The 16,435-nt window shown below is 39.9% G+C and overlaps 1 protein-coding gene across 1 annotated transcript in view; it reads right to left on the bottom strand.

Annotated features, from left to right (window-relative positions):
- Positions 1-6,762: 6,762 nt before the first annotated feature.
- LOC147902235 (lectin-like) overlaps positions 6,763-16,435 on the bottom strand; it is a 9,852-nt gene continuing 179 nt past the window's right edge. Inside the window, exons 2-5 of the mRNA XM_087374459.1 lie at positions 16,302-16,403; positions 9,726-9,805; positions 9,406-9,524; positions 6,763-9,308 (exon numbers count right to left, since the gene is read on the bottom strand). Coding sequence (XP_087230585.1) covers positions 8,729-9,308; positions 9,406-9,524; positions 9,726-9,805; positions 16,302-16,403 — 881 coding nt within the window. The 3' untranslated portion in view covers positions 6,763-8,728. The remainder of the gene's footprint in view (positions 9,309-9,405; positions 9,525-9,725; positions 9,806-16,301; positions 16,404-16,435) is intronic.

Raw genomic sequence — 16,435 nt, 5'->3', positions numbered from 1 at the left:
TAGATCAACTTGCAACCTCCATCAAGTATGATAACAACAATAATGATCATGTAAATTAAACAAACTAAAACTAGAAATACTAATATCTTCCATCTAGTGTATAGTTGGGTAGTTTGTGCTAGTTAGTATGTATGTAGCTAGGTAGCTAGGTGCTATTATGTATCTACCCAGCTAGTATATAGAAACTAACTTACAACTAGTTTATAATCAAATAGAAGTTAGTAGCTAGCTAACTACTATATAGTAAGCTAGTTTGCAGCTAGTTAGTACTATACAACAAGCTAGTATATCGATAGCTAGTTTGGAAATAACTTGTTTGTAGCTAGCTAGTTGCTGACCAACATGCTACTTTATATATAGAGAACTACATTATTGCCAGCTAAATATTATGTAGCAAGCTAGTTTTCACATATCTAGTTTATATCTAGCTAGTTTGTAGCAAGCTAGTTTACAAATAGCTAGTTTGTGGAGCTACTTTACAGACAGCTAGTTTGTTGGAGCTATTTTACAGTGGTTAGTTTGTAGCCAAGGTAGCTAGCTACTTTGTAGTTGTACAACTTCTTTGTATCAACTATTAGCTAATCAATTTCTAGTTACCTATTATGTAGATTGGTAGGTAGGTAGCATGAATCCACCTAGCTAGTATGTAGCAAGCTAGTTTGTAGGAAGCTAGTATGTAGCTAGCTAGTTTACTAATAGCTACTTTGTAGCCCGTTGGTGTTTAAGTAATTAGCTTGATTACTAGAATGAGTGAATATAGCTATTGTGCACACCTTATTGAATAGATAACTAGTACACAAGTTACTTGGTATAGCCAATTATTGTTGTTTAAGTAAATAGATAACTTACTAGAATGCATCTAGCTATTGTGAAAACTAAATTATATCGATAACTAGTTTGAAATCACCCATTTCACATCGAGTATATAGATAACTAATGACTCCCTCATAAATTTTTCTCATGAGAGAACATATTAACTAACTACTGTTCTACTAATAGTATGCATATAGCCAATTAGTATGTAAGTAATAGGCAATAGAATGCATCTAGCTATTATGCAAACTAAATTGGATAGATAACTAGTATGAAATCACCCATTTCACATGTAGTATACAGATAACTAATTCTGCTGTGAACATATTAACTAACTATTGTGCTACTAAATAATATGCATTGAAATAGCACAAATAAAATGGTAGCGTATACAAATATGAATAAGTATGAGATGGTAGATTAAGGTAATCCCAAGATAAGTGAAGAAATGACTTGGTGTATTTCAAGGACATGTATTGTATGATGCACACATGATTTCCTACCTATCAACTTTGGGTAGAAATCCTCTTTATTTGGTGAGACATGAGTATGGGCATTGCAAAAAGAAAATACAAGCTCCTTCATCTATGGGCATTGCAAAATGAAAATACTAGCTTCTTCATCTAAGTAGTAATTGTATCAAAGGAAAAAGTCCATATTCCTTACGAATAGAAGTTCCATTCATGAATATTGAATCCTTTTGATGCTACATGATCATATAAACTAAGTAGCTCAGTGGACCCAGCATCACAATGCTAGACCTTTTGAGAAAAATCTCATCAAAAGACTTTGGTTGTTTCAATATGCTGAAGCTATTTGCTAATTAGTCTACACTCCCCTTCACATTCACCAATTAACCTATTCTATTGCTTAATTTACCGGCTTTCTCCCTCCTGCTACCGCTTTCTCCTTCTTGTCACGACCTGCTTTCTCCTCCCGCAGCCCTCCTGCTAGTCCCGCTTTCTCCTTCGCTCCCTCCTCCTCCTTCGCTCCCCAATCCTCCTCCTTCACTCCCTCCCTTCTCCCCACTCCTCGTCCTCCTTCATAGCTCCCTCCTTCTCCCCACTCCTCCTCCTCTCCTTCCTCCTTCCTTCTTCTCACTCCTCCGCTCCCTACTTCATCCTCTCCACTCCTTTCTCTCCTCGGCTCCCCTTCTTCCTCCTTGTATTGGGAGGGCTTCATAGCCCCCTGCCTGTTCTCTACGCCTCCCCCCCCCCCTTTCCTCTTATAAGGCTAGGCGTAGAAGTTTCTCGAATTCTGTCGAACTTCTCGAATTTTGTGGCTTCTTCAAGAAGCTCCCAACACTACACTTAATTCAACGTGCCCCCATGCCTTACGTTAATCAATCTGACCTTCAATCAAAGCAATAAGACCTTGTGTTAATCAACCTTTACGCCCCCCTCCTGTCGAAAGAAATTAATTAATACCCCGAATTCAATATGGGGTACCTAATTGCTAACTCTATACATAATTGCTTCATGGACTTGAGCTTTAGATTTCCCTCTCTTGTCTTGCAAATGCCTAAATAGTGGATGAAAAGATAAGCAATTGAATACATCCTTCAGAGTAAGGGCATCCATGCCCTATGTTTGGATTTAAAAAAATTTTAACACTTCATTACATATCTATTGTCATTGTTGATAATTAATTTTTGTATTGTGCTTCTGCATATTTGAGTCCCTCAAATTGGCTTTGTTGCATTGCTCCCTTTTCTTTTTGGCTAAATATTCCCTTATGGTGATCTCCTCTGATGCACATGACAAACAATGTGACGCGAATATTTTAGGTGAAGCTAAAGAGGCAACCACAACCTATAAGGGAATGAACATGGAAGAGTTGGCTACAAAGCTATTAAACCAACTGATCCAACAGTGGAAGGGGGAGCAATAAAGGAAGTTCCTAGTATCCCCCATCTATGTCCAAGACATGACAATGTGTGGTCTGGGATCTACATAGGGAGTCATCCCACTAATGAGTGCCCTGCCTTAGGGTTAGGCCAACATTATATTGTGTCCATTATGCACACTGTAAGCCATCTTTTGGTGGTTCTAGTGATGCCCTATAGGCCATGGTATGTGCCTTGTAGGCATAAGTGTAGGCACTTATAGTGTTAGTGCCTTTTATGCCACATAGGACACTTAGTCGTATGTGACACCTAGGACACTTAGTCCTAGGCCTAGATATAAGTACTTTGTACTTGTGTTTAGGAACCTTATCTATCAATCTAAGTTTGACGTGACTTCTCTTCGACTCGTCCTGTACCTGCACTCTCACTCTCTCTCTTCGTTTCGCATCAATAGTGGTATCAGAGCAAGTTTTGCTCTAGCCCTCCAGCTCTCCTCAGCCCCGAGCCTCTATTGCTCATTGGATATTTTTCTGCCCTGCTGGTCGACAAACAGGCGTTGTACAGTCCGTACCTTCCGTACAGTTTCTGCGTCGTGCAGTCCTTACGTGAGCAGATCTGCATCGTCGCCGTACATCCGCATTGAGGGTTGCCGTACGAAAGTCGCTGTATTGTAGTCGTGCATCGCAATACACTTCACCGTACCTTCAGTCTGTCGTGAACTGTACTCGCATCGTACATCAGTCGTACCCATACTCTACTCTGTACTTCATGCCGTACATCTACCGTACCCGTACTTTGCTCTGTACTTCGCACCGTACATCGACCGTACTCGTACTCTGCTCTATACTTTGCACCGTACATTCGTCGTACTCGTATCTTCAGTGGTACACCGTACATCCACCGTACAGTGTCGCACCTTCAATAGTACACCGTACGTCCGTACAGTCGTACATCAGTACTTAAGCTGACAGTACAGCTGTACGTTGTACTTGAGCTATCTGTACAGCTTGATTGCAGGACATTGAGTCTTTTGCAGGATATTGAGTCAGATTTGCAGGACATTGGGTCACATTTGCAAAAAATTTCAGCAAAATTTGGGGCTTTTCTGAATTTGCCCTCTTTTTGGCCTATTTGCCCTAAATAAATTTGGGGCTTTTGCCAAATTTGCTATTTTTGCATCAGATTTGCATACATTGGGTCACATTTGCAAAAATTTCAGCAAAATTTGGGGCTTTTCTGAATTTGCCCTCTTTTTGGCCTATTCGCCCTCAATAAATTTGGGGCTTTTGCCAAATTTGCTGTTTTTGCAGTGAACATTGCTTGTCACAGTCACATTTGGGTCAGATCTGCATTTGCCCTTTGATTTGGGTTAGAAATTTGCAAATATTTGCTGTCATTTTTGGGACAGCCAGCTTTTTGCAGTGATAGCCTTAAGGCTTTTGTGTTTTCAGGTCTTTTACAGGTTATCATACTTGCTCTGGCTTGGAACAATTAAGATTTATTTGGAGTTCTTCGTGAAGATGATAAGTTGGATGGCACCAACTATCCGATGTGGTCTTATCTCATGAAATTTATTCTTATTGCAAAGCATTTGTGGAATATTGTTTCTGGGGCTGATCTGAGGCCAGCCAATGCTACAGTGGTTGTTTCTACTGCTGGTCCTTCTACAGGTGATACTCCTCCTGATGCCTCTTCCTCTAGCACTCCTACTGCTGCTCTTCCAACTCAAGAACAGTCTAGATGGGATGCAAGAGATGCAAATGCACATTCATGCATTGCTTTATCATGCAAGAGAATCATTATTCCACACATCCGTTCTTGCAGGACAGCAAAGGATGCTTGGGATAAATTGGCTTCTCTATATCAGATTCGCAATGAAGCTCGTGTTGCATATTTGAGAAGGCAATTACAGGAAGTGAATATGAATGAAGGTGAGTCAATGGATGCATATTTGACAAAGGTCAAGGACCTCATGGAACAGCTTGCCAACATTGATGAAGTGGTGCTAAATTCACAGCTTGTCAGTACTACATTGAATGGACTACCAGATACATATCAAGGGTTTGCGACAACCCTTCGATTAGTGGCCATGGGTAATCCAGACCACTATTCTTTTGATTAGCTAGTTACTTTGCTTTTGCAGGAAGTAGAGCTAACAGACAAGCCATTATTCCTGATCATGCATTTGCTTCACAGTAGACAGGAAGAGGCAAGGCTTCCAAGCCTATGGGCAAGCCAAAATCTGCGCACAGCAACTGCAATTTCTCTACGCATAGCAGCTGCAATTCCTCCCATGCATCTAAAAATACAGCAGATAAGGAAAAGAAGAAAAGATGCAACTATTGTCGCAAGCCTGGACATGACATTTCAGAATGCAGGAAGCGCATTGCTTTGAAGAAAAAGAAAGCAAGATTGACAGTTAATGCCTCACATGCCATTGAATCCCATGAGCCAGCAGATGCTTCACATGCACATGCTCTTCAGGATGATTGGGCATGGGCTGTCCATTGCTCATTTGATCCCTCCAAAGCTGATGCACTCTTTGTTGCTAATGATGCTCAGTCCTGGTACTTTAATAGTGGAGCTTCCAAGCATGTCACATCTTGTAGATAGTTGTTTCATTCTCTAGCTGATGCACCTCGAGGGGGGACTATTACATGTACCAATAATGCTTCATATGCTGTAAAAGGAGTTGGAGATGTGCAGCTCACATCCATTTCCAGCCATCCTGTCACTCTGACAAATGTTCTTTTTGTGCCTGGAATTGAAGTCAACTTGATTTCAATTTCAGCAATTGCTACTTCAAGTTTCAAAGTAATTTTTGATGGCCACAGATGCCTAGTATATGATCTTCGTGATGACAATGCCATAGTTCTCACTGGCACTTTGCAAAAAGAGCTTTATCACCTTGATCATCATTCAGCTGCACTTTCTACTGGAGCATTGGCTATTTCAGATTCACAGCTTGCTGAAACTCATCTTTGGCATAAGAGAATGGGCCATCTCAATTATAGAGCTCTTGCAAAGCTACATTCATAGCAGATGGCAAATGATGTACCTCAGACTCACACAGTTTCTAAACATGTGTGTGAGGGTTGTCTTTTGGGTAAGATGCATCGATTTCCTTTTCAAAAGAATTGTCCAAAACTCTCACAAAGGAAATTGTAGCTAGTACACAGTGATGTCTGTGGCCCAATGAGGACAAATGCCATTGGAGGATACAAGTATTTCATGACTCTCATTGATGATTTCACAAGGTATTGCTGGGTATATCCTTTAAAGGCCAAATCTGAAGTTTTCTTATGCTTTCAAAGATGGCTGAACATGGTTGAGAATGAATCAGGATGCAAGCTTGTCACCCTCAACATAGATAGAAGGGGTGAGTATATGTCAAAGGAGTTTGATGCATTTCTATCCTCACGGAGCATTATTCACTCATGCACTACTCCTTACACTCCTAAGCAAAATCCCGTTTCTGAAAGAAAAAACAAGTCCACAATGGAGATGGCCAGATGCATGCTTAAGGCCAAGTCTTTGCCCAATAAATTTTGGCTTGATGCAGTAATGTGTGCCAACTATGTGCTGAATAGATCACCTACACGAGCATTAAAGACTATCACACCTTATGAAGCATGGAAAGGCAAGAAGCCTTCACTTTCACACATGAAAGTTTTTGGGTCTCTTGCATATGTTCATGTACCATCTCAGCTGAGACATAAGCTTGATGACAAGGCAATCAAATGCATATTCATTGGTTATAGCCAGGAGAGCAGAGGGTATCGGTTATATCAACCAAGTACTGGGAAGATTATTGTCAATAGAGATGTGATCTTTGCTGAACATTCAGCTTCTCCTCTTGTGGACTGCAAAGCAAAGCCAGATATTGACATGTTTGATGCCTTTGAATCTTGGTTACCTCTACCATCATCAGAAGAGGATTTTGAGCAGCAACATGCACCTCCTGTAGGCCCTCCACAAAGCAATTATCAGCCTCAACCTCATGCTGATTTGCAGGTTTCTCTTCCGGCACAAAATGATCTAATGATGCAGTCATTGAAGAAAGAGCTGTTCCTCACCAAGCCCCTACCTGGCATATCCTGCAATCAGTTGGTTCCATGACACATCATCTCAAACTGGCAGCTTGTCAAACGCTTCCCTGCTTCCGCAAGCGAGCCACATTGGGCATGCATATCCACCACGATGCTGCCAACAAAATGATCCGTTTTCAGCTCCTTTCTGGTTAGCTCAGAGTGAAATTTTCAGCTATTGTCCATGACTTCTATGCTGCAAACAAACGTAGCAGCATCTGGAGAGAGACCCTCCAATGCATCTGTTTGAAATAGTTTAGCTTTTGCTCGGCATATTTTGAGATCAGTGCATCCACGAGATTGCGTCTCAAACTAGGAATTTGTCAAATGCTTTCCATGCTTCTACAAGCGAGTCACATTTGGCATATATATCCACCAAAGAATAAGGTAGCTTTCCAGCCCCTTTCTAGCTATCTCCACATGTAACTCTCAGCCCTTGTCTATGGCACTTATGCTACCACAAGCTTTCAAGCTGCAAACAAAAGTAACAGCATTTGGAGACAGACCTTCCTGTTTTATCTGTAACAGACAATTCAGCCCTTCTTCACCAAGGCCCTGCTTGGCATATCCTGCAAATCAATACAGTCCAAGAGATCTTGTTTCCAACTGAGAGCTTGTCAAACGGTTCTTGTGCTTCTTCAACCGAGTTGGCTCAGAGTGAAATTTTCAACTATTGTCCACGACTCCTATGCTGCCACAAGCTTTCATGCTGTAATCAAACGTGGCAGAATCTGGAGAGAGACCCTCCAACGCATCTGTTCGAGATAGTTTAGCGCTTCCTCATCAAGCTCCTGCTCGGCATATCCTGAGATCAGTGCATTCCACGAGATTACATCTCAAACTAGCAGCTTGTCAAATGCTTTCCATGCTTCTGCAAGCAAGCCACATTTAGCATATATATCCACCAAAGTATTGCTAAGAATAAGGTAGCTTTCCAGCCCCTTTCTGATTATCTCCCACATGTCTCTCTTGGCCCTTGTCTACGGCACTTATGCTACCACAAGCTTTCAAGCTGCAAACAATGTAACGGCATTTGGAGAGAGACCTTCCTGTTGCATCAGTATGAGACAATTCAGCCCTTCAGCAAGGCCCTTCTTGACATATTTTGTCCATGAGATCTCGTTTCAAACTGAGAGCTTGTCAAACGCTTCCTATGCTTCTTCAACCGAGCCACAATTGGCATACAAATCCACCAAGGTGATGCCAACAAGAAGATTTCTTTCCTGCCCCTTTTGAGCTATCTCAGCATGCATTTCTCGGCCCTTATCAATGGCTCCTATACTGCCACAAGCTCAAGCTGCAAACAAACATGAGAGAGATCCTCTAGTTTCTAGCCCACTTCTACGTATGTGTGCATACAAGCGCTTGGTATAAGCTAATTTTTTAATTGTTCTGCACTTCTTCGAAACGCACGTAAGGTTCTGAACTAAAGGCGGCCAGGGCATCTGTTCCATAGACATGATTGCCTTTTAAGTTGAGCGCCCTTCTCATGCAGTTGTAGTGCTTTAACCTTTACTCCAGCCTTACCACAGTGCTGCACCAAGCCACAGGCCATGGAGCTGAGCAACGATAGGTATTACGGTTGCGTGAGACGTATGAGGGGGATTTCTGCCGCCTTTAGTATGTTATGTCGATCATCATCATTGCAGGAGGAACTGGAGGAGGAAGAGAGAAGCAGAGGAGGAGGAGGAGAAGACGGAGAGTGGAGAGCCAAAACGGCTAACATAATTCAACACAAAAGGGAAGCATGAAGCCAAAAAATCATGTTCAATAAATAGCCATTAAAAGAATGACACGTGGTAAATTCTCAGCTCAGAATTCTTGAACTTGGACTAGGCTGGTCATGTAACCTGAACAAGAATCTGAGTCTTGCAAACCAAAAATAGAACCTGCATTCAATGCAGCAGGTGGTTCTGCTGCTCAATGGGGACTGTTCTCTCTTCCAGAGGATCCACCCAACATGAAAGGCTTCAGTAAGGGGCTAGTAAGTTCTGAGGCTATAGATCTGATCATCGGATTCGTAGTAGGGAGGACTGTACATCAGATCAATGGGTTGATCGACTTTTCGGAAGAGGGCTTGTTTCTCTTCAAACCTTGCTCTTCCCTTTGCTATGGCTTCTGCCCTCTCTCGAGCTCCGAGAATCACATGGCTCGGCCTCACCACCACCCCATCCAACATTAGCCCACCCTCCCACGACACTATTTCCTGTTGCATCGAGAAGCTCACATCCACCACATTCCCATCGCTTTCCTCCACATTGAACTCCCCCACATTGCACCCCACCCACTCCTTGTTCCCATCGCCTTGCAACAAGAATGCAGGAGGCTCGCTCTTAGGAAAGGGTTCTTGAAAGGAGCGTTCCGAGTCCTGCTGGTACCCGGAGGATGTGATCTGTAAGCTTAGCTCACCCGGACGAGATCCGTGCCGTGGTGAAGTTTGGTACCCTCCACTTAGCCGCATCCTGAACGAAACCATGTACGTTCCTGGCCTCAACACCTCCCGGAATGTGCCTGTCACATTGAACCAGCAAAGCTGACGTTGATGAGCCACCTCAGGAAACCTACAAAAAATAAAGGCGGTAGTAAGAAAAACTGCAAATCGGGCCAGACCTGCTAACTCATGAATTTCAAGCACAAAAATTGTTCGATAAAACTGACCATGAGCCTGCGCACGCTTCCCACTGCCAGTAACCCCTACCGTCGCTCAAGCTGATTTTCAAAGCCTTGGCTGACAAAATGTAGCATTCGCTGCCTGTGGCGCGATCCAACCAATATCTCTGCTTGCGACAGCACATCCATTCTTAGAAAACTTTTCAGCTCAAATTGTAAAACAACGTTTCCAACACGCCACTTTGATAACAAAGAGAAAATGAACGTCCATCCTAGTTCTTTTGCTTTAGTATGTCATTAACGAGTTCTATCCACAATCAGCATATGTCAACAATCCGTTTGGAAGCGATACTTGCATCAAATGATACCTGTAAGCCGTTGCGAAGAGCAACCGATCGGCAAAGTCGAAAATAGAGTTCTTTGTTCGACTCTGCGGTCTGCAAAGGGTCTCAGGAAAGTCTTACTCACCAAAGCCACGTTACAAACAAGGAAAGGATTCGCGAGACCGCCCATTCTGCCTCCAGCAGCGGATGGGGCTGGGGGGATGGCGATGGCGATGGCGATGGCGATCCGAGAAGCAAGACACAGTCCTACAAGATCCATCCATTTGAATTTTCCTTTTGTCTAGCTCCACTGTCATGTATGCACTCAAGCACTTGGCTCGAACTTGTGAGTTTTACTAGTCTTTAGACCCTCTCGATTGTTTAGTAAGAAACAAGTGAGTACAGGTACTCGTGAGCACTCCCTTCAATTGGTTCTGTCAAAGGAAAACAATTGTCAAGATTAATGAATCATTAGTTTGCAACACTTGTGATGAAAGCCCCTCTATAGGAAAGTTTGAATGATTTGCAAACTCCGAGAGAGCGAGAGCGAGAGAGAGAGAGAGAGAGAGAGAGAGAGAGAGAGAGATTCTTAAGAAAAGAAAGTGTGTGTGAGTGTATGTGAGAGAGAAAGAACCAAAATAGAAGGGGGCCATGTGGCAACAAAGTGTGTGGAACACTTTTTAACAAAAATGTAACTAGAGGTGAATTACATTCAATAGGCTTGCCCAATTATGTCAATGTTTGTATATACATGGGAGGAGCAAATGCAGTTTGTTCCATATGTTGTATTGTTATTGTATTTGTTTTTCCACATGTGGTCAATTGTGGAACCATGAATACATGTTGGTTCTTCTATTAATTGTTTAAAACCATTTTGTGTCATAAATTTTTGAAGTTGTGATGAATTTTTCGAATTGTCGCAATGAATATTGAAGTCTTGTAAGATCATAGTTGAAATTTGTTGTTGTAAGTTCTTAATCATATTCTACAAGATATTTATGAGTGTTGATTGTGGTGAGGAAGGGTGCTTGTAAACATTAATAATTGCGAAACCTGAATTTTGATATGTTTTGAATATTGTTAAGAAACACTCACACCTTTTGTTTGTAATGTATTCTTGCATTTGCAATTCTACATTTCTTTTGTAACATGATGCAGTTCTGACTCCATTGTTGTTTTGCAAGGTTGTGAAAATTTCCAAGGAGAGTGATTCATTATTTTGGCAATGAAGTTCTTGGAGGCACAATATTGTGGCACTCATGAGGCTTCTGTCGGCAACAATGTCTTCGTAGTGGAAAGATAATGCTCTAATATTTAGAGATTACAATGTCATTTGTGCATTTTCGTTCACGGAGTGGTTAATTTGTTGTGGAATCCATTGGCGAAGTGATCTCAATCATACTATCTCTTTAATAACATTCTTGTCGATTTTGATGTGCTTAGGTTGGATTGGTTTGACGAGGAAAAGATATTCTGGATTGCGAACACGTGATAGTGATGTGTATGTAAGACCATGTGCCTTGATGAAGGAAGGGTCAAATGCAAGATAGTCCATAGATAAACCTTGCGAACGATGAATTGTTCTTGCAGCTGTTGGTTGTAGTGGAAATTGGTGCCTAGAGATAGTGTTTAAATGGTTTTTGCCAATTTGAAATTCTCTTGTTATTTGGTGTATTGGTGTTCATTGTGGAGGAATGTTGTCAGTATAGATGTTTTTGTTATTGTGAAGCGTGTTTTCCTTTCAATGTTATTATTATTAAATTAAACCTAGACGATTGTGGCTCAACGTTGGTGAAGGATTGTTTGAATATTCCGTCAGCACTATTCACTAAACCATCACCAATGTCCAAGTTTCCCGAACATTTTTCTATAATCATTCCTAGCTTGAGGTGCAATATTTGTAAGATCCAGATGTATTCTTAGGAGATGTAGGAATGCTTTATTGTTTTGCTACATATCTTGTGTCTTTTGTCAATTGCTTTCAAGATGTGTGGATTTTCCTTAAGCAACAAGAAGACTTCTTCATTGTATGCATCCTTCGTTGCATTTGTGTAGAACAAGTGAGGTATGTTTTGCTTTTGTATTGGTTGACGAAAGTATTTATTGTTAAGATATGAGATGTCTTGAAGAGTGTGTTCCCCAATTCTTATGCGATTTAGAATGTCTACGTAAGTACTATCTTTTTGCCACATAGGCTTTATTAATTCATAAAGAAGAACATTGTATGTCCAAAACGATGACATTGATCTTGTGTTTGATGATTGATCCATGAATATCCTTGAGTCTTTTGTTGGACTTGCTTGGCACAAATCTCCACAAAGGATAACGTATATTCCCCCAAAAGGCTGTAGGTGATTGTGTTTAATCTTGTGGAGGCGCATGTCAACAGCCACAAGTGTGTTGTGTCCAATCAAGGAAACCTCATCGAACACTACAAGTTCAAGGTCTTTGTATAGTTGAGATAGTTCTTGTAATTTCTCAGCTGAGAGGCTTGTGTAATGAGATGCCATTAGTGGTAAATGAAGCACATAATGTATGGTTGTGCTTGCAATGTTGAAAGCTGCTTTGCCTATGTATGTGAGCAATAACACTTTTGGGAGCTCAATGTTTATTGATTGCTTCTGTGAGCAGTGTCGTAAAAGAGCTTGTACTATGAGTAGTAGTGTAAATGTTTTCCTTGTTCTTGCATTTCTTATAAAAAAGAGATGATGTCGTTTGCTCAAATCACATCTTTTTTTAGCATGAAGCAAACATTGTTCATGTTCAGTAGTCTTAAAGTGTAGTAATATTCATTATTATGTATCGTGGAGTACTTTGGCAAAGACTTGTCTTGATGTTGAGTTGTTTCTACATTGTTTGGCATTTCTAATCCAATGCCGTATGTGTCAATGTTTTAGAATGTTTGTGTTGATGTTGAAGACAATGTTGTTGATGTATTAGTTAACCTCATGGGAAACATTGGAATGAGCTTAATAAACTTTTCTTCATTGGGGTCTATGATGTGTTTGTTGTTATAGAACATGTCATGCCATGTTTGATTACATTCATCAAGAGCAAGTTCATTATTGTGACATGGAAGAAATAGAATGCATTTCTCTCTGTAGTAATTTTCTAGATCATTGTGAAGGTTGTAGTTGTTGAAGCGGATGATTTTAGGCTTTTTCCTTTTTTTTTTGTATTTGAATTGGTAATTGTGTATTGGCTTGTGTATGTTGCTAGGCATATGTTGAGGAGGTTGCTTGTGCATTTCAAGTACTCCATCATAATGTCATCGAAGAACATGTTGGTATTCTTAGGGTGCATTTTCTCTAGTTGCTCTTGGCGTTTTAGTAGGTACGTGTGTTTCTTGGGAGGATTTGTGTTAATATATTGAAATTGTCGTGGATGATGATAGTGGTAAAGAAAGTGCTAAGTAAATGGCTTGTTGTGAGCTAATATGTTGAGTATTCAGGATGGCATTGCCTACTCTATGAATGCATTCATTTGCTGGAGTATTGGAAGTAATGCTTTGCATGAGCGCTACTTTGACAGCTTCTATTATCTCTTTGTCTATTTTGGTTATGTATGATGTGCAGTATGTTGCTACTCCATGTGGGTTTATGATGAATTGAATATCGGTATTTGCCCCTCATAACTTTGAGAGTCTTGGGTTGAAGTTATTTGTGTAAATGTCTTTGGGCTCTCTTTTTAAAAATAATGTTGGTTGGGAAAAAGATGATTGAATTGAATGAATATATTCCTCTTCGGAGATAGTTGATGCTTTTAGGAAGGATGCATAGTCGAGTGTCAATGTTTTTTCTTCTAGTAGGAAACTTTTTGTTTTTTTCAAATTTTTTTGAGGTTTTTATGTTCGATATCATCTTCCAAAGGTTCCAAGATTCATGTCTCTTTCATAGGCAAACGTGAAAATCCAAATCTACATTTATTCTTTCTCTTGAAGCAAGTTTTTTGATGTTTGTGTGTTTGTATTTCGTGTTTGTCATGGGGGAATTCAGAGATATTTGTTGAGATGTACTTATCAATAAATGTCATGGTTGGAATCAATTCCAAACATAGGAGAATTTTGAACCCACAAGAGGCCATGATCATGTTGGCTACCCTGGTTTTGATTACAAAGAAGAAGTTGTTTTTTTCCTAGTATTGTTGCATCTTTCTTTAGTAAAGTTTTAAGAGCTTGAAATTTGTGCACGTAGTATTGTGCTGTTGTGATTGGATCAGATCTTACCAAATTATGAATTTGTATATTTGAGTTTGAATTTGTGGGTTCTTGTGATGGATTTAGTTTTTTTAGACATTGTAGAAGTGGTTCCCAAAGTTTCTCCACAGTAGATAGTGTTATGAAGACACATGGTGGTCCTAATTGTCTTAACATTGCAAATAGATTTTTCTTGAGATGCTTGTAATCAATGGAAGTTCTTAGATGTGTTTCCATCTTTTTCGTTCCATGTTTTGTACATTTATTTGTTGTTTAAACAAATCAATGTAGTTAATGTATTAAGATTATTCGATTGATCTAATAACAAAGTGTGTCTACCAATTCGTTTGGTGGATCCTATTGAAAATTTGTTTTTGATGTTAACTCCAAATGATGTACCAAACATAATGTTGAATCTTTTTAGAATATCAACAATCAACGCGAGGGACATTGAAGAACTTTGGACTAAATTTTGCACTGCATCAATTGTTAACGATGACTTCTTACACATTGTTTGGAAGATATACCATGGAGCACTCAAATTGTTAAAATCTAAAACAATGTTCTCGAATAAACTTGTGAATATTTGTTCATAGGTGAGACTTGGAAAGATTTGTAAAAGACAAATTATGGCATTTGTGTTCAAGGGATATGCAGCATTAAAAGCTTCGTCTTTTGCAAATTGTCTTTTATGAAGAAGTGTTTCTATGTCCATGTTGAAAAACAAATATAACCTTTATTCAATGACCTCAAAAGTAGAGCGAATATAAAATGTTGTTGAAAAATTTGAAGTACTTATGAAACTAAATGCAAATATTATGCATTAGGCTCGAATGCAATTACAAAACCAAATCTACTGATGGTGAAGCTTCCGCTAGGCTTTGTTGTTTTGAGCTTGCTTTGTGCCATCATAAGATCTTCTTCATACATTTGGAGAAAAGGAGCACCTAAGGAGAGTATGGTGTCCACATATGGACCTCGAACATGAATTGGAACTTGCTCTCCAATGCATTGTACTATATCTCTAATCACGCTAGCAACTTGCTCAACATTTTGAGAGCCTTTGCAAGACTAGCAATATGGTTAAAGTGGCTCCCTGCTCACTCGAAATCCACCACAAGTCTCGCATACATGCTCCACAATATCTGCATTCACATTTGTGAAGTACAAAATTCCAAATACCTAGCACTTGTGAAACAACTTGTTAGTAATTAATTTTTGGGTTAATAAACATTAGAAGTGTGGAGGTAAATTATGTACCTTTGTGCCATAGCCTAGTCAAGAAACCTGGCTAGAAGACTTAATTGCAAGGCATCTTTGGTTGGGCCATCGGGGACCTCCACCAAAATGGTAAAGTCAAATACACAAATTGTATTTTGTTCCTTCGAGAATGAAACGTTCTTTAAGATGTACATAACCACACTTTCATCATTGAATTCTTATACAAGTTGAGTCAATGGGGGTTCTCTCATTGGAGAATGACAACTACAAAGAATGCTTCAAGGAATGGCGTGGATTCTTCTTAATTGGTGAGTTTTTCAACAAATTCTCTTTTGGGAGTCTACTTGGGCTACCAAGGACAAAGGGTGTTGAACGTTGGACTAGGTGGGGATGTAATTTTTTCAACATAAGAGCAAACTGAGGAGTGCCTATACAAATATTATTTACTCCAGTCAACCTCGAAAAATATCAACAAAAATCAAAACCATATAATATCAAAAGAAAACATAGCTAAACTTTCTGTATGTTTTCTGTTTACCACCAAAACAAAGAATCGCCTTTTAAGTTCATAGTCCAATATTTTACTAAAGTGTCGTAGTTATAGTCAGCGAATTGCACAGTAGCCGAATGGTCAAGGAAGGCCACAGTAACTGTCACCAATATATAACAGTGCCCATAAACATATTCAATACTTGGATGCTGGAAAATATATATAAAGAGAACTATTCACAAATTATGTACACAGTGTACATCACAATAGATTTGACTATTCTCACAACGAAAAATTTCTTAACGCAATAGAGAAGCCAGGCCAATGTTACGATTCATTTTCGCGTCCGTCTGACTGTTCGCAAAGCAAAATTTTTGTTAGCGCAATAAACAAGGAAGCCAATGTTCAGTCTATATTCGTGTGTAGGCAACCAAATACAAACCAATTAACATAGATTTGTGGCTATCTTTCTACAGACTGTACATAATATAGTAGCCTCCCAAAAAACCTCCACCGATGTTGCAAAGTATATTGAAGGAGAAACGAAATACCTGCTTATCACAAAGAGAGGCGCAAATAAATCACAGGCACGGAACAAACGAGGACACGAACTTTACTTCTTCAGTACCCACCAACGGTCAATCATTCAACACAACAAATTAATCTGTTACGAAGATAGAAACTCGAGACTATATCATCGCATCGCATCGTGTACCATGGATCCCCTCAGTTGGCTTGGCAACCATTTCCAAAGGTTCGACAACACTGCGTTTCGTTGACGAAGGTGTCGCAGGTGATTGTAATGCATTCGGGCAAACTTTAGCAAGTCTTGCAACCAAAAACAATCAG

Source organism: Dipteris shenzhenensis, chromosome 5 (assembly GCF_047967505.1).
Source record: "Dipteris shenzhenensis isolate YYH24624 ecotype China chromosome 5, Dip_SZ_1.0, whole genome shotgun sequence".
NCBI classification, from domain to species: domain Eukaryota; kingdom Viridiplantae; phylum Streptophyta; class Polypodiopsida; order Gleicheniales; family Dipteridaceae; genus Dipteris; species Dipteris shenzhenensis.
The sequence above is the reverse complement of the archived record's forward strand: the minus strand, read 5'-3'. Positions and strand labels throughout refer to the sequence as shown.